This window comes from Danio rerio, chromosome 15 (genome assembly GCF_052040795.2).
Source record: "Danio rerio strain M-AB ecotype USA chromosome 15, GRCz13ab, whole genome shotgun sequence".
In the NCBI taxonomy this organism is placed as follows: domain Eukaryota; kingdom Metazoa; phylum Chordata; class Actinopteri; order Cypriniformes; family Danionidae; genus Danio; species Danio rerio.
In genome coordinates, this window is record NC_141035.1 from 37,815,488 (window position 1) to 37,835,000 (window position 19,513).

The 19,513-nt window shown below is 34.6% G+C and overlaps 1 protein-coding gene across 1 annotated transcript in view; it reads left to right on the plus strand.

Moving 5' to 3' along the window:
- Positions 1–329: 329 nt before the first annotated feature.
- The window catches only part of si:ch73-95l15.5, a 22,849-nt gene continuing 3,665 nt past the window's right edge, over positions 330–19,513 (plus strand). The window contains exons 1-10 of the mRNA XM_087284440.1: positions 330–473; positions 962–1,000; positions 1,171–1,315; positions 2,971–3,161; positions 6,300–7,318; positions 8,827–8,979; positions 12,750–12,824; positions 12,903–13,019; positions 16,568–16,717; positions 19,458–19,513. The exon at positions 19,458–19,513 is cut by the window's right edge and continues 112 nt beyond it. Of these exons, the coding sequence (XP_087140566.1) occupies positions 2,987–3,161; positions 6,300–7,318; positions 8,827–8,979; positions 12,750–12,824; positions 12,903–13,019; positions 16,568–16,717; positions 19,458–19,513 (1,745 nt within the window). The 5' untranslated portion in view covers positions 330–473; positions 962–1,000; positions 1,171–1,315; positions 2,971–2,986. The remainder of the gene's footprint in view (positions 474–961; positions 1,001–1,170; positions 1,316–2,970; positions 3,162–6,299; positions 7,319–8,826; positions 8,980–12,749; positions 12,825–12,902; positions 13,020–16,567; positions 16,718–19,457) is intronic.

Sequence of the window (19,513 nt, forward strand, 5' to 3'; positions counted from 1 at the left end):
GAGAACTGTTGATTAAAAAAACAACACAGGAATTAACTTTTAACAGAAGTCTAAAGTAAAATCTGTGTCAATATTAAAATGATTACTTGCATGACACTTGAGTATTGTTTTTTACTGCAAATACACAAACTATGCGCATTATTCTTCATATTCCTATATATACGACGCAAATATCTACTCGTATACATTGGATAACTCCTCGTCTGTAGAGGTAGTGTAATAGGCTACCTAATGCTGCGGTGCATGCGCGTGATTGTGCAAACAGCTGGAGCGCGCCACGCAGCTGCATGCTGAAACAGGTATTTATGATGACGTCAGCAAGGTAGAGCGGCGCGCGGCGGCTGCCACTCTGGTTTGTACGCGCGAGAGCTCGTGCTCGAGACCGTGGAAACACTTCCTGAGCTGCAGAAAGCGACTTTATCTCTGCGTTTGCGCTGGAAATGTGATATTTTCCTCTCTCTCATACTTATCAGGTCAGTGCACGGCTGTTTTGTAAAGTTGTTTAGTCTATGGGATCATGTTTTGTCCTCTGCGGTGTCATTTTGACATTTCGAAAGTCAAAAGTCAACTTCGCGTGGATTTTCCTCGGAAGTTTTTAGGCTGTGTGATACAGGACTGACAAGTCATATTAAATGAACAAACCGAGGAGAAAAACAGCGAGTTGCTTAGATTATTCATCGTGTTCAAAGTGTCCTGCCAACGCGTCACTTTATTTACATAATTTATTTAGCTGTGTTAGGCGCTCGCGCCAGTCTTTCATTGATTTGATTTAAAGAAACAGCTTAAAGATTAAAATTCTGCATGTTTTCCACTTACAAACTTTAATGTTTTACCTTTTTTTTCAAAAGCAGCTCTAATAGTCTAGTATACTCCATTAGTATGAGGGAAAATGTACTCCGGACAGTAGATATTTACTGTCTGTCACTCAATATCGTGCTTGACATTTCGTTTTGTGTGGCAGGTAAAACAGCAAGTCGTACAGGTTTGGAAAAATGATGATGTGAGTATTTGTGGGTGGACTGTGCACTTAAAGTCTTGAATGAAATATATCAGTTATCTAAAAAGAAGTAATCCATCATTTAGAGTAAACAATCCAATTTATAATTGTGTGTGTGTGTGTGTGTGTGTGTGTGTGTGTGTGTGTGTGTGTGTGTGTGTGTGTGTGTTTAGGGCACAAGGTCGATGTGTCCAGCCCATGTAAACACAGAGACTGTCAGTGGGGCAGAGTGAGCTGTTATTCTCTGGATCCACCCCAGCCAAAGGACAACATTGAACTACCAAGCAAGCAATACAACTGCTGGAAATATTAACTCAGGTGTGTAAAGTGGAAATGTATTGTACTAGAAACTCTACATTTAACCTTTTGATGAAAGTTTTATTATTTTCTTTCCACTTGACTTTTTAAACCATTTTATTCTTTATTATTATCGTTAATGTTAGGGCTGCACAATATATCGGTTCAGCATCGATATTTCAATGTAATCATTCTCTAGGTTTTTTTTAATTGGTAAAGTTTTTTCCTTTCTGCTGTCGCCACTGGCTTGCACAGTTCGGGACCTGTAGAGCTGCTGATGGATTGCTCTAAAGTGTTTAGACTCTCAGTATTGAATATTAAACCACACTCAACTGAGCTAAACTGAACTTAAACTCTGAAAACTGGACTGACACTGTTTTAATTTACTATAAAATTCTATGTGAAGCTGCTTTGACATAATCTACATTGTAAAAGCGCTTTAGAAATAAAGGTGAACTGAATTGAATCGTTCGCAAAAGTCATATCGCAGGATATACGCAATGTGGAGTTTGTATTAGAATTTACCATTTGCATGTGTTTTTGATGCCTGTGTTTGTATAATGATTTATTTAATGATAAAGTATTCAGATGTTAGAAATTGTAGCAATTGTGACCTTAAATATGATTAAGTTTATTGAGTTATTTGTATGATACTTGATATTTGTATTATACTTGAATTCTGTTAGACCAAGGAAACGATATAACACTATTTCAATTGTTTTTTTTTCTTGATTTGTATTTATAGATAGTTATGCGTGAAATACAACTCATGCAAATACAAAAAAATGCACTGCAAATAGCACAAGCCACAACGAAAACGCATCAGAGGATGACAAAAAGTTTAAAGATTTGATAAAGATGCCAATAGTAAACATTAATTCATCATTCTTTGGCTAAACAAGTGCATGAAAATACTCACAACACATGCAAATACAGAAATGCACTGCAAATAGCACAGACAACAACAAAATGTGCTAGAGACCCCCAAAAATTGTATAGATTGTTTTTTAGATTTTGCAGCAGAATCATCCTAAATGATCTAACATTTATAAATAATTTTCAAATAGCGATATTCAAGTTATCTGGTGAAATTATATTCATATCCCAAAATTTATCGCATAATTAAAAAAAAAATTGCAATGTTAGATTTTTCCAATATCGCGCAGCCCTAATTATTTATATTAATATATATATTTTTTTTTTTAGTTTTATGTGTAAATTGTTTATTGTGAAAAAACAAACATTACATCAGTACAGATAGTTACATATTATCTTTTTCTTTTCTTTTTTTTTTACAAAAGAGAATAAAAAAATAATAACAAAAATATATATAATAAAAAAGTGAAATATTAATAATAGTAATAATAATAATGATGATGATAATAATAAAAGAGGAAAAGAAAAATGGAAATGAGTATTAAGTGTACAGAGAATTACAACCAAATATCACAATCAAATATTCAGATACATTGTCAATGTTGAAAGTAAATATTTACAATTAAACGGTATAAAATGGTATTAGATAAAACAAAAAAATTAAATCTATACGAAATAAATTAAAAGGGAGGGACTCAGGAGAGTGCATCTATTAAATGGAAGGCAATACCTTAAGAGAGTTAAAGTAAGTTATAAAACATTGACACTTTTAATATTTTTAATATTTATCCTTATTACAGCTCAGCTGCTGTATTTATGATGTCTACACGAGGTAAAATTGAAGGATGCCGCATCTGTGGGAGTGACCTGCAGGGTAATCAGCGGCGATGGTTGTATGCAAATCAGAACAGAAAGGGGGCACAAACTCAGACGCCGACAGACTTTTCCAGCAAGGCAAGCTTGCCCAGATCTGCACAAAGCAGCCCATGGGGTAAGAACAGCAAAGCATGCTTCTATCAACTTATATTTGCTTTAAAACTATTCTAAAAATGCTATGAAAGACCATGTACAAACTGCAGTAATTTGGTTGTCAATCTGCAGTTCTTTTTACAGTAACAACCAATAAACAAAAATGTAGATAGTGAAACTTCAGGTAGCCAAAATTCAGCCACACATGAGACAAATCAGACATCCGGGAGATGCATGCATATTCAAAATGACAGGAAACTACGTGTCATGCTTAGTTTCCTGTCATTTTGAATATGCATGCATCTCCTAGATGTCTGATTTGTCTCATGGGTGGCTGAGCAAATTCCAAAAATCATGGAATAAATTGATACGGTTAGTTCTAGGGGTTGGCCGTTTCACACTTGTTAAGAGTTTCCATTTCAAGAGTCTTGATTGGCTTCCTATAGAACAGAGATGCTTAAAGTAGGGCCCACAGGCCAAAGTTGCCCCTGTAACCTTTGATTTGGCCCACCATCCCATCTGGGAGAGTGAGAATGATGGAGAGGGGCGATTGCTTTTAACAAAGAGATTGTCATTTCTCATTTGGCGTAACCTTTTTAGCTAAAAAAAAAAAAAAACTGATATTAAATGTTTTAAATAAATGTTGTAAATCAATCTGCTTTTAAAAAAATGTAAATACTTTCACGCATAGAGGACTATACAGAGAACATCGGCAAGCAAATCAAGGGAAAAACTAGTGTAATTCTGTTAGAAATTATATTCGATTGTTTTTACTGTAATAAGTTTTTACTGTTATACTGTTAGTTAATATAAAGCAATGTTTTCTAGTCATTCATTAAATATTATTAAATAATTTAGGATATTACCCATGGCAACTATATTTACTTTCAGCCAAGTTTGGTTTTTGGCCCATCATAGGAAAAATTTTGGGTCACCCCTACTATAGAAAGTAGATTGGAAGACATTCAAATTAAAATGGTATCTAACATTATTAATAATAAAGCGCCCTCTTATTTAAATACCCTTTTATCAAGGGTAAACCAGCAACATTGTTATAGAACTAAAACTAGTCCTATGGATTTTACATTGTCGTTTTTAAACCACTTCTGGTTGTTGGTCTTTGAAATATTCTGGGGCAATGCTATGGCATAAACTGCTTGTGGATATTAAAAGTATTACAAATGTGGTGAGCTTCAATTTAAAATTTTAAAGCTGGCTCTTAAGCAGAATAGTATATGGATAGATTTTACAGTATGTTTTTGTTTTACAAACTTTATTTATATCCTTGACCGATTAAGTGTATTTGCTTATTTTTAAAGAGAAATAAAAAATATATATAATGTTTGAAGTAAACACATGGTTGCTGTCTTGAAAATTGTACGGCATCACAAGACATTAGATATGTGTTTACTTTGTGTTGCCAGATCTTGCTAAAAAACGCAAACAAGAACATGTCCACACAATGTTTCTTAGAAATAAATAAGCTACATATCAAAATACTGCAACCTTCCTGCTTTATTAACTTCATGAACTGAATTGCTTCAACAGTATTTACTGCAAAGCACTTTTCTAAACAAGCATCAAACAAGGTATATGTTTTGCATTGTATTGTTTTAGTTTTGGCTCACTATACGATTACTTTGGCCAAAAGTCAAGTCAAGGTTACCAACAGCTGTTTTCCACTATTGGGCTGATTGTTCTGTTTGCTTAAGCATCCCATTCCTTGCCGATCTGGTCTAGTCAGCATGTACTGTAAGTGGTCTGCGTACAGCAAAGCACACTTCTATCAACTGCTTTTATTCTACACATTTTGAAATGCTATTAAAGACCACGTACACACTGCAATAATTTGGTTATCAATCTGCAGTTCTTAAGTGGTGGAAAAGTGTGGTTCACTTGCAATTTCAGGATCACTTTTGGCCCGTTTCTACTAAGTGGCAAGGTACGGTACGGGTCACCTTTATCAGGCTTGCGTTTCCACTGCCAAAATTCATTCCATGTTCAAACCAGGGGGCTATTCCATAAACCAAGCTTACAGAAAAAGCCAGGCTTATTTTGGTAAGTCAGGTTTAATAATGGCGGATTCGGGTTTATAAATCAAATTTACGATAGTTCAAACTTAGTTACCCTGGCAACTTAAGCTGGAAAACTAGCCTGGTCTGAGGCAGGCTAACTTTCTTAAGTTAAGGCTAAGTCTTAAGTTTAAGCTTAATCAAAGTAATGTTAACATGCACCTGCCAGAATTGGATGCCATTTAAATTCACTTAACGATTTAACAACGTTTAATTCGGCTCATTGAAGTCAGGCTTTTGACTTTAATCCCCGCTTTTCGAAACCACTTTAATGAAATTGCCCCCAGTCCAAAAGGTGATGATAATAGTTGACACATGACAGTTGGTTTATGTTTTAAGTTGCTGAAACAATCATTTGCTCTGTTTTTTTTAACATGTCAGTCTCGAGTTTGTCTGTTTTTGAAAAGATTGGATGTCAAAAGCACTTCACTAATCAAGCACCTGCCATAATTATCAGCTCAGGAAGTTTATTATTTTAAATATATAAAGTGAAACGCACAAGCTTTAGACTTCCTTGTAAACAACAAGGGATACGGGGTAGATTCCGCTCATTTTTTTGGCTGTGTGTCTGTTCATTAAGCCAACGACAAGGTTTGTTTACGCTCGGGTTAACCATGGCTGGTTGTTATATGTATATATTATTATGGTGTAATGTCTGTGTATTTAAAAATGGTGCTTCTTTTGTTTTCATTCTCCTGGCTTGTACATGAGCTAGTTGCGTATCTCTGTAAACCAATAGCGTTCAGCTGCACGTCTTGCTACGCCTTTTGGTACCCTTTTGTTGTGCTAGGTACACTTTCAAAAGGGTACCCAAAAAATGGTACTGTTTGCTTTTGTTACCTTTTGACAGTGGAAACTGCCATAAAATCTTACTGAACTGTAGCATACTGTACCACTCATTGGAAATGGGCCATTTGTGTTCCATACTCATGGGGAAAGAACATTTTAAGTTTTAAAATCAAATAAAAAAAAATAAAAAAAAACATATTGCTGCACAATTTTTTTAATTACTGTGCTTTTCATGTTCGTCAAAGAGAATTTGGTTTAAAAAGTTGCACATTAATGACTTGTTGTTTTCTTATTTCTAGGTAGTACTCTCTCTCTCAGCTCATCCCATTCGCTATCACAATCTCGTGGCCTGCTAACCCCTACGAAAGGAATCGACTTGCTTTGTGTGCTGACACACATTTTGGATCAGCCTGTACCACGTGCAGATGGCCACGGGGAGTTTTTATGTGGCAAATGTGTGTCCGTTCTGGAACGAGTCTTCAAATTCGACACCGTCATCTCCAGAGTGCGAATGCTGTCAAGTGAGAGACTCCAGAAACTCACTCAGGAAAGGGATAAGATTAGGCGATGGGTACGAAGTATGTACGATCAACGCAACCCATCACCTTTCAGGAGCAAAGGGAGCTCCAGTGAGGATGAAAATGACAGGAAAGATTCTGCAGGAGAAGGATACAGAGAAATGCTCAAAGACAACATGGCCCTTTCAGAGTATGAATGGTGGTCCGAGAAAGCTGAGGCGTGTCCCTATTACAGGAGAACAGGAAAACGCTGTCAAAAAGGAAAGAAGTGTGAGGGTTGTGACTCCTTGAGAGTGTCCGACTCAGACTATGAGTCTGTTTGTGGCATTCCACGTCACTTGCCTGAACAAGCCTTCGCGACACTGGGCCTTTCCAGAGAGAAATCCTGCAGCATGCCTCTTCATTGGTCGAGGGTGCCATCTGTCAGGTCAAGCCCCGCCTCACTGTCCGGCTCCTGTCATTCTTTGCGATCTCGCACTGCCTCCATCCAATCACTGGACTCTCTCGACGGCGCTGATCCGTTCGATTGGCCAGAGGATAATTTTGCCATTATTGACGCTGTTTTCAAAAAGTTGAGGGGGATGGAAGGAAAGCCAGTCCAGTCACCAGCTGGAAGTCGCATTCCTGTGTTGAACAGAGGAGACGTTGTGAACGGAAAAGATGAAGTGGGGTCGAAAACGGGGTTAGTGAGGGTCCTGAATTTTGGAGAGGGGGAAAATGGGACTGAGAATGAGTTTGAAGAAGAGAATGACGACATCCTGACTGAGCTAAAAGATGACTTTGTGCCACTGCAAAGAGAAGTAAGAGCTGTTGGATTAATTTAGCCTTAGCTTTTTTAACGCTGCACTTATTATTTGGAAGTAGGCTCGTTTTACAACTTGCCTAGAGTTAAACAGTTGAGTTTTACTATTGTTGAATTTATGGTAGTGACGATACTGGAATTCGGTACCAATTGATACTGGAATTTTAAAAACATCCATTTCCCGCTAAAATTTAAGCAATGTTGAGCACGTTCTCAAACACTGCTGATTTTAGAGCCCCAATTTATCAGCGGCTCACATTTAAGCTTATAGACAAACCAGCTGATTGACGTGACTTTAAAATGCTCCAGTGTCCCTGTATCTGTAGTTACACTGCGTAAACAGTAATGAGTTCCATGAACTGATGACCTTTACAGCCAATCGCAGTCAAATCTTTTGAACACAATGGCAAATCAGCTGTGTTTAAGAACATGCTCAACAGCGCTCAAATTTAAGCGAGAAATGAATGATTTTTAAATTTCATTATCGATTGGTGCAGAATTCTAGTATTGTGACAACTGTAGTTGAATCCATTCAATTAATCTTTGGGTTTGACAGGAGCACTTTTAGCTTAGCTTAGCATAGATCATTGAATTAGATTAGACCATTAGCATCTCACTCAAAAATGAGTTTTAATAATTTTCCTATTTAAAGCTTGACTCTTCTATAATTTAGATTATGAACTAAAACTATTGGCTATTTAAGGTTATTTTCTAGGGCAATAAGAATAGGAACTATACTCTTAGTCTGGCATAATAATCAAGGAACTTTGCCGCCGTACCATGGCTGCAGCAGGCGCAACAATTTTACATAGCACTGTTACTTGATTACCTAACTGAGGACTTTTTTAAAGCGTTGCATAATTTCATTGCACCTGCTTCATCCATGGTACATTTATGATTTCCCTCGTGCTAATATTTGGGGTAATGTTACTTTTGGTTGTGTGATATAACTTGGCTCTAATGTGTTTTTTTTAAATAGCTTGAATTATAGGGACATCTTAACTACATTTTAATGGGCTTCATCATGTAGTGAGTGCTTTTTGAATCATTTATTTGAGCACTTTGCAAAGTGTGTAACAATGTAAGATCACACATTGTCAAAGTAATGATGATTTTAAATTAGATGACATATATGAGTGTGCTTAAATGTGATTACAGCAGCAAAGTTCCTTGATTTTTACATTGGAACGAGGGTATAGTTCATAAATACATATCTGCCTACAGAATAGCAACCTTTATTTTTCGTTGGTCTTAGTACACAATATAACTACAGAAGTGTCAAGCTTTGTATATATCAAAATTACAATTTTAGAGATGCTACCAGTCTTAATCAATTCACTCATGTTAAGCTAAGCTAACAGTGCTCCTGTCAGACAGAAAGATTGGCTGAATAGATTCAAAAATGGTTTACTCTAGGTGACTTAAAAATGAGCCAATTTCAAAAAAAAAAAAAGAAAAAAAAAGTGTTCTTTTTAAAAACATTGCTAATTTGATCACTCTTTTTAGTCGTCCTCTAATAGGGTGCACGTTGCTGTGAAGCAATTGCGAGAACAACTTGTTCAGGCTCAGGCTCGCATCAGAACTCTTGAGGCACAGCTCAGAGATGCCAACAAAACAACAACCGATGCTTCTGCCAAGCAGTTGAAGTCTCCGCAAGCGGTGAGTAAGAAATGATAATTATTAAATTGGATGGGTGTTTAAAATTAACGTGTGTGTGCATTCACAGACTAGCAAAGCCCATCTGTGGCACACCCTCTCCTTAGCTTTTTGTTGACTTTTGCAGATGATGTCTCGTATAGGGCATAGAGGTGTGTGGATAATTTTAAAAAGATAGAGAGGTGTACACGCACACACACACACACACACACACACACACACACACACACACACACACAAACTTGCACACACCTCCTCCAGGAATCTTCCCAGACCAGAGGAGATTGCCCTAGGGTGTAGGTGGAATTTCTTTCATAACAGGCTTTTCGAGAATCTGTCTGCGGACTGCAAGACGGGGGCATAATACGAAGGGGAACAGAACTTGGAAACAGAACTTGTAGTAGAGGCGTAACTTGAAGCTATGGAGAATGTCCAAATGTCAAAACTATGTTCTCAGCAAGATGGTGCTGTACCCATCAGTTATAAACGTCTATACCTACTCCACACCTAAACCCAACTATCACCGTTATTAACGTCTTCTACTACCCCAAACCTAACACCAACCATCACCGTTATTAACGTCTACACCTTTCCTAAACCTAAACCCAAACATCACAGTTATTAACGTATAGCTTCATGTTGCTGAGGCTTTTAAACTTGACACACTCATCATTGTACTTTTATTTGCAACCACTGGGGACGACACGGAGTATGCTAACTGTCGTGACAAAGCGGACTAAGTCATTAGTGAGCGGAGTTGCTAAATGAATGAATATAATAATATATCAAATGAATTGGTTGTGGATAAATTTGGAGAAAACTCATAAAAACCTTTGGTGAGAATGTTTTCTGGAAAGTATGTCTGCCATCTTACCAACCACATCTCGATGTGACATCTTGCATGGTTCAATGGGATCTCGATAACTGCAAGTTAGTCCTCTAACTTACTACAAGTTACACCTTTCATATTACATCGCTGTCTTGCAGTCTGCAGACAGATACACTTGGGCTTTTCAGCTGCTGTATTTCGATGTGCTTTTCTCCCTATTGGTCATTGTAATGTATTAAATGTATGATGCTTTCTGTCAAATAGATTAATAATGAATTCATGTGTCAACCCAGACAAGTATTTAAACAGTTAAGACAACTGCTATAAACATTTCAAGGCATTAGATTAGGGCTGGCCAATTAATTGAAAGGTAATTGAAATCAACATTAAGAACCTATAATAGATCTCTTTTTTTTTAGGTTTATTATTATTATTATTATTATTATCATTATTATTATTATTATCATTATTATTATTATTATCATCATTATTATTATTATTATTATTATTATTATTATTATTAAATGACTTCCCTACCGTGTATGGAGTCACATATTTTACGCTATTTACTTTGCACTACAGTGACGATGGTTGAGAAGCCTTGAGACGGCATATTTTCCATTACGTTAATTATTTACAATAAAATATTAGATTGTAGAAGATGCAAGAAATGCAATGTTTAAAATATTATTTACAGGAAATACAAGAGTAATTTTATTTAGAAGAGATGCTGCTATTTTCTACTTTTAAAATGAAAATCATTAAAATTTGTGTTCAAAAGTGCAAGGTATTTATTTTCACTTACTAAAATAAATTGACTGTGGGTTTTAGACAATGTGTCTTAATTTCAGTTGTTCAACATTGATGTTCAATAAATGATCATAGATAGTAGATAGTGTGTTTTCTTTTAATTATTTTAAAATCAAGTCAAATAAAAAATCTCTCACTTGTAATATTCAATTCAAGTTTATTTGTATAGTGCTCAATACAATAATTATTGTTTCAAAGCAGCTTTACATTACAATGAAAATCAGGAAAGTTAGGTTATCATTTAGCATAACTTTAACTTTTCAAAACTATTAGTTACTAGTTAATTAACATAATGCTAAAGTTATTGTATATAAGCATAGGTAACATGCTATTTAACCTGCATAGTTAAATTGTTAGCAACCCCTTGAATACAGAATGGTAAAAGCAAGTGTTTTGAAGGATGTTAGGAAAGTACAAAGTTTTAAAATGACAAATTAATATTTTGGAGCTGACCTTTGATATGTAAATAGAGATTTTTTTTTTTTAATTTCATCAAATAATTCTTTAATACTAAACATTTCCAAAGTGATTTAAGGCATTTTTTTTAAGAAAAAAACAAACAAACAAATAAATCAAGGCAAATTATTTTGTTTTTACTTTACACTCTTAATAATATACCAGAAATAGTTCTATTGTGGCATTACTGTTAAAACCCTGTTTTGGTTGTTTCTGCCACCTTCATGTGTAAAGATGTACAAGTCATGGTAGCTGCAAATTTACATTTTACACATGACCATGGAGCTTTAAATCTTCTTTAATCTACTTGAGAAAAAGTCACCTCTCGGATGGCCTGAAAGTGAGTAAATAAGCATTCAGTATTAACAGATATGATGCAACAGATTTATATATTTTACTGTGTGCAGCTTTGTGAACATATTTGCTGTACAAAACCTGTCAGTGAACTAATGAGGGCAAAAAAAATAAAAATAATCGTTAATAGTAATCAAGTTAAAATATTCAATTAATCAAGACCAATTAATTGAGACCAAACCGTCCAGCCCTGCAGTCGATAAAAGATTTGAACAAAGTACATTTATTTTAAAGAGTTACGTCAAAAACTATAAGTGTGCCATATATATCTTCTATTATAAAATCATAACTGTTTTAACAATGTGGGAGCATACATTGTCACTCACTTTGCCAAAAAGCTAACAAAAATGAGTCAAAAAGCACTCACTATATGATGAAGCCTATTACAGTGTTGTTAGAATGACACTGTAATTCAGGTTATGAATGCAAAAATATTCTAGTATAAAATACATGCTCTGTGGTAGCCAAAGGGGAGTAAAAAATATATTTATAACGATCATGATCAGAGTATGTTGTTCAGCTTTGCACTGACATTTTTTTGCAAAACTCAAAAAACCTCTTCAAAACGGACAGTTCTGTTAAAAAAAAAAAAACCTAAAGCATCATTTGACAACAAATTTGAAGTGTTATATAAAGAAATGACCTAATTCCCGTGAAATTAGATGCTAGTAAGAGTATTGTTCACTTTAAGGATATCTATGAGCTGGTGTGCTCCAAATCAGTGACAAATTTGTGTTTAAGATAGGACTGATTAAAAACATGTCACCTCATACATTAGTTTCTCATAAAGCTGACCAATCAAATGATCTCTAGTATGTGCCATGTCCCACCCCCTTTAAGATGCTTCTCATTTGCTTTTCATTTAATGTGCTTGAGCTCTAGCACTCTCAAAGGCAGAGCTGTGATAAAATTAAATTCTATTGGCTGTTTTTTTTTAAAGGGGAGGAGCTTCTCCATGTCCCGTCCTCTCTTCATGTTTCAGTTGAGATTACATCAAACACTGAATAGAGAGTGCACATTTCAAAGCACTTCACTGGAACTTTAAGTGTGACCAATGCGTCCAGATACAAAATAATAATCCTTGATTTTAAGATTTACAGAGAGCTGTAATTTCATAGCACTATTGCATGCTGGGTATGAGCTTGCAATTGAATGGTTGTTTTCTAGAGTGAGCTGATAGCAGTTATGTAACGCTAGCAGAATGCAGTCATAAGAGATCACAATGCCATGTAGTGTCCCTCAGGCATGACATGGAGTCATTTTGCTGGGAATAATGCCTGTTTGTGCAACTAATACCCATCCGATCTGATTTTTTGCTGCACAGACCATTCTGAAGAATAAGAATGACCTCATCGAGAGTCTCAGCCAATCACTGCACAGCCGAGAGAGCGTAATCCAGGTGAGTAGTGAATTCATGAACTCATTATGGTTTCAGGATAAACGTGATCGTCATGAATGTGTGCCGTCCACTCTTCAGGAATGCGTGACTTTGATCCAGAAGCTGTGTGCTGAGAAAGGGCTGGAATCAAAGGACACTGACAGACTCATCCAGAAACTGGCCGGTGCAGTGACTGATACACGCTCAGAACGTGAGGTGAGGAATGACTAAGTACTAATTCTACAATTATGCCATTATTTAGAAGTGAAGAGCCAATTTTCATTGTGACTCTATAATAAATAATAGATAGTAATAGCGATGCACTGTAATGAAAATTGAGGGACTGTAAATGCAGTGTCAAACCCATTGCTTGCAATTTGTTTGAATCACTACTGAGTCTAATGTGCTTACTATTGAAACACTGATATGGTGATTTCTCAAGCATTGTTACATTTCTTTAGGTTGTTCTATATCTTTCAACATGCGTTTTGATGTTCGTTCATGTTTATTTGGTGCTATTAGTCAAGAAAAACAAGATCATTGGCTCATGTGCACTTCATTATTCTGCCTCTTGAATTAGTGCTTTTAGAGCAAGTGTCACAATGTATAAAAGAGCAAAAATGTATTTATGAACCTTTGGAGACTTACTGTTTGGAAAAATGTCCGATTTATATAACAATTAAGAGGCAACTTAAATTTTTGGGTTTACTGGATTCGTTATGTGTATGTTTAAGTACATTTTAGAATAAAACAAAATATATTATTAAGGACAATAACATACTAAATAAAAACAAATCCTTTTGCAGTGCCCTAATTTTAATGTTATAAGACACCGTTTTTATCTGAAGAGTCTTTCAAGGAATTATTTTAAAATCTGAATCCTTCAAAAAATTTAGATTTAAGAAATAAAATAAAAAAACTTAAACCGTTAGATTATCTTATTTTCTGTTATGTTTATTGTTATTTATTTTGATAAACCTATGCATCATAGAAAAGCAGGTAACACTTTATAATAACTACACTTTGAATCATTTATTTAGCATTAGCAAATAGTAAATTCATTATCTGTTAAGCATTAATTCTATATTAATAGACGTTAGTAAGCAGTTTATAATTACAGATACAATTGCTTTGTTCTTGACTTATAAGCACATTTATAATGTGCTTAATGATTGTTTTCTTATGCTTCAATTATTTTTTTCATTAGTTAATAAAGTATTGCATAACTTACAAATCAGTTATTTGAGAGAAGTTGCTTGTGTTCAAATATTATTCTGAATAAGTTAGTAAATGATTAATAAACAACTCAAACAAACCTTAATATATCTTATTGTTCAGGCATATAATAATAGTTAATTGGTATGTTAAGAAATGTTTTTTAACTCTACTTCATCCAGTTGTGTGACCTAATCTAAAGTGAGGAGTATTTATGCTTTTATAAATCACTTATGAATGACAATTAAAGGCTCAGTTATATTCTAAACAGGGGGAAAAAGAAAATAAATAACTTTATTCATTTGAAGATACACAAATAAAACTGTATTAAATGAAAAATAAATCTTTCCAGCCTCATCTAAAATAAAATTACTGTACAGTTTGAACTTTGCTGTATAACATTGAAATGTTGCATCATATTGTTAAATTATTCTATTTTTGTTGTTGTATCAATTGTGTTATATTTTGATACTCCTGTTATTCAGCAATGATTAAACTTGACAGTAATTTTACTTTTTACACACGATTGCAAATTTGTATTATTCATTTGATACTGAGCCTTTAATTGTAATTTTTAAGGGATTTATAAAGTATAAATAGCCCTCACTTTGGATTAGGTCACAAAACTGGATGAAGTTAAGTTAATAAAGCATTAGTATTAGTAAATGACTGAATAAAACAATATGAATGTTGATTTGAATAGTTTATTAATCGTTTACTAACACATTCTCGATGATCTTAAAAACCTCCAACTACTCTTAAATACAAATGGTTTGTAAATAATGCAATCCTTAATTTAGTAATGAAAAATTAATCAGTTACAAAGTATGAAAATACAATCATTAAGCACATTTATAAATGTTGGAATAAGTCAAGAACAGAGCATTTGTATCTGCAATTATAAACTGCTTACTAACATCTATTAATATAGAATTAATGCTTAACAGATAATGAATTCACTATTTGCTAATGCTTAACAGATGATCCATAGTGTGTTGTTATTATAAAGTGTTACAGAAAGGGTTATTTATAAGCTTTTATTTTGATCAGTTTTTTATAATGAATTAGCCATTAAAGCCTATATGGAAATAAATTCAAAACTCTATTCTATTAAGGTCTGATACTGCGTTCTCTAAAAATGAATATAACCCTGAATAGATAGCACTTTATTCATTCATTCATTCATTCATTTTCTTGTCGGCTTAGTCCTTTTATTAATCTGGGGTCACCACAGAGGAATGAACCAATGTTCTGAATGTCTTTGGACTGTGGGGGGGAAACCGGAGCACCCAGAGGAAACCCACGTGAACGCTGGGAGAACACGCAAACTCCACACAGAAACGCCAACTGAGCCGAGGATCGACCCAGCGACCTTCTTGCTGTGAGGCGAACGTGCCACCCACTGCGTCGCCTAGCACTTTATTAATTTATTAAAATTATTATTTATTATAATTAAAAAACCTTTCAGTAATATATTCAAAAACATTTACATTTTATTACCGAGCGTTTTAAAATAGCAGAATTATTTTTATTTCAGTCAAATAATGAGCCATCATTTCAAGCATTTCTATAATATTTCTGGTTGTTTGCTTTGACCTTATACACAGTGTATATATAATCCTAACACTACTTAAAGGGGTAGTTCACCCAAAACTGAAAAATTGTCATCATTTACTCACCTTTCACTTGTCACAAACATGTTTAAGTTTTTCATCTGTTGAACAAAGATTTTCTAAAGAAGATTGGAAACCAGTAACTATTGACTTCTATAAACCATTTCGATGTGGCGATGTCTGGCCAATTAAAATTTCTTGCTTGTTGTCAAACTATTTCGTAACCGTAACAAGAGGCGATTTAATTAGATCTTAATGTTAAAACAGCCGTCATAACATTATTTATCAATATGTGAACCTTTTAGGATTCCTAGACAATATGGAAATTAAAAAGTGCAATACAGGACTTACATTAGGACCATTGTTATTGTTTACATCCCTCAAAATGGTCTATAGTACTTGTTTTATAGTCAATGTTTACAAGTTTCCAGCTTTCTTCAAAATATCTTTTAGGTTCAGCAGATTAAAAAGTGGTTCCAAACCTTTTAGTTTTGTGAGTGAATAGTGACAATTTTTATTTGGGCTGATCTATCCCTTTTAAAAAAAAAAATTATAATAATAAAACTGTAGTGATTGATATGGCCTGACATGAGTGACAAATCTCCAACAGTAAACTGATGCCTCATTCTGTTTATGAAGTGCTGACACAAAGGACAGATTATTTCCAAATGAGTGCTTTTGACACGTCCAGTCAGTGTAGACAGCCTCTATAGAGTTATGTCCGGTGTACACATGATAATAGAAGTGTAGCAAAAGTACACAAACCGAGCATACAGTGTAGCTCTGGCTAACACACCCAGTCACTGTGACTTTTGGCTGGGTCGCTCTCTATGTGGGATCATTCATTTGAGTACTAAAGAGCTTTTGTGTTTGTTTAGTTCTGGCAATTATGAATGCACATGCACATTATCCTTCATTTCTGTGTTTTTAAATCAGACGGTTTTGGAGGCTCAGCTGTCTGAGGCGAGCGAGAGAGAGAAAGCTCTGGAAAAACAACTGCAGGCCATTAAGGACGCCGGCAGAGAGCGAGACCGGGACTTTATTACACTCAACACTGTGCTCCAGTGTAACCAGGATGTTATTAACGTGAGTCAAACAAACACTGCTCTTATTCAACAGTACACACATTTGTTTACTTAAACATTTGGTTTGTGGTTGCTGCTGTTAAACAGGAGTATTGTACATGGGAAAGTAAACGAGGCATCGCTGTCACCTTATACAACAAAGAGAGCTCTCCAAGCGCTGTGTTTTTAATTTCGCATGTAGTTTAAAAAATTAGCTTCGTTTATCTGCTCTGGTTTTTAAGGCACTTTGACATGGCTCTGTAAATATACCCTAAACATCTCAGAACTCAAAACTTTCTCTTTAACCTTTAGCAGGCATCATAACTACCTGGTTGACCTTTTATCCATCGGATATCCTTATTATAGGTTGTCATAATATTTATCAGAATTGTGTCAGTATATAATTCAATCTAAGATGTGTGGCAATTTTTTTTTTCGCAAGTAATGCACGTTAAAGGGTTAAATCAAAAGCACCATGTATAGGAGGCAGGCTGCCAAAATGGCTAATTTCAGAGGTTTTGTCAGTATGATGTAACTGACAGAAAGTGATCAGTACCTGCTTTGACACTATTGGTTCTTTGGCCCTGTCCACTGATGAATGCATGTAGTAGGAGGAGGGTAAATGTGAAAGATGCAAACACAAGCTCTCTGAACAGAGAGCATTGCGAACAAATAATCTAGTAACATTCATACTGGAGTCTTGTACACTTGTTTGTTTTGAAGTGATATTACAACTGGATTAAGGGAACATTAACATACTGCATCTAAGGGTGCATTTACACTGCGAATCTTGATGGTCAATTCAGATTTTGTGACTATCCAATAAAAAAAATTAAATTTTATTTATATTTATATATATATATATATATATATATATATAAATATAAATATATATATATATATATATATATATATATATATATATATATATATATATAATATATATATATATATATATATATATATATATATATATATATATATATATATATATATATATATATATATAATATATAATATATACACACACACGCACACACACATATATATATATATATATATATATATATATATATATATATATATATATATATATATATATATATATATAGTTTTTTTTTTTTTTTCTGATGACCTGCTTGCATTGTCTTATAAAAGTAACTTGTATACAATTTGTCTGCATTTACACTGTACACTGCAAAGGCGCTATGACCAGGAAAAAAAGAAGCAGGTGGTGACTGACAGCTGATAATAAAAGAGCTCCCTTTTCTCCATTCCTGTTTTTAATGTGTTCACAGGGTTACATTTTTACAGTTTTTTTACTATCGTTTATGACAGAAAAGTTCTCATTTTGCCATCTTTTTTTAGTCTTGGCATTTTTTAACCAGTAGGCTCCTTAATGTAATGTGTAAATGGTGTGATTTATGCATGTGACGTATGCCACAGTTTTATATTGGATATGTGGTGTTGAGAGATGTTTCTCTCTCTCTCTCTCTCTCTTTAAAATGCTTAAAAACTTGTGCTGTATGACAATATAAAAGCTTTTTTAGTCCTCGTGTATGGGATTTAAGGTTTGGGACTCTGACGCTTTCATTTCAGAACAGACTTCAGCAGAGCTGACGTCATTCGCTACAGTTTTTAATAATAACCCAGATCCAATTCATATCGGATGAATTTCCAGGCCTGAATCTGATTTGCGTAAATCTGAGGCTATGTTAAAAAAAAATTTTCTGCTTATATGCACATGGGCCAAATCTGATATGTGCCACATGAGAGAAAAAATTTAATTGAGTCATGTGAACCAAGCAGTGTAAATGCAGCCTAAAAGAGTGAGGTGCATCACCTCCTCCACCAATGTTAACGCCACACATCTCCATTTGAAATGATAAACTAGTGCACGCAAAATGCATAATATGTGAAAGGCCTCTTAAACGGTCTGAAAACAGAACAAAGATCTGCAAACTAAATATGTTCCTTTGGTCCATTTGTGCAAGCACCCAAAAGTGAATGTTTTGTTATTTATCACTCACCCTCACGTCGATAAAGTCCCCGGAGACCTTTATTCATCATCACAACACAAATGAAAATACTTTAGATCAAATCCAAGAGTTCTAGGATCCTCCATATAAAGCAAGGTTCCCAAGACATATAAAGCCCAGAAAAGGAATCAAAAGTGTTCTTGAAGCTTCATATGATTACAGTTGAACCACTGGAAATGTTTTTACAATGTTTCTGCTTCCTTTTTTGGACTTTAAATGTCTCGAACCTTGTCGTTATGTAGGATGAGAGAGCTCTCTGATTTCATCTAAAGTATCTTCATTTGTGTTCTGAAGAAAAACTAAGGTCTTGGGATTCGATCAACATGAAGATGAGTAATTAAGACAGAATGTTCATTTTTGGTTGAACTAACCCTTTCAATGTGTAATCCAGAATTTTCTTTAAAAACATCCTGCCATCATCAGAACGCAGTGAATCTGAATGTGTTCTTCACAGTCCAGAATATCCAGTTTATTATTATTATTATTATTATTATTTTCTTTTTTAACATGAGGGGGAAATGCATTTGGGGCCAATTTAAAGGAAACTTCAAAATGAAGCCATTAAATGTAGCAGATTTTTAGATGCTGCTACAGGACAACTAGAGCAGTACAAATGATAGCGATGCAAATGGTAGAGCACAAACAACAGAGATTGTGCAAATGGCTGTTCACTGGTTTAAACTCTGCTTGATAAGAAAATCAATGTTTTGTGTCTTCAAATAGCACCAGCGTGTGGAGCTTGCGGAAAGAGATCGAGCTCAACAGGAGATGATGAAAGA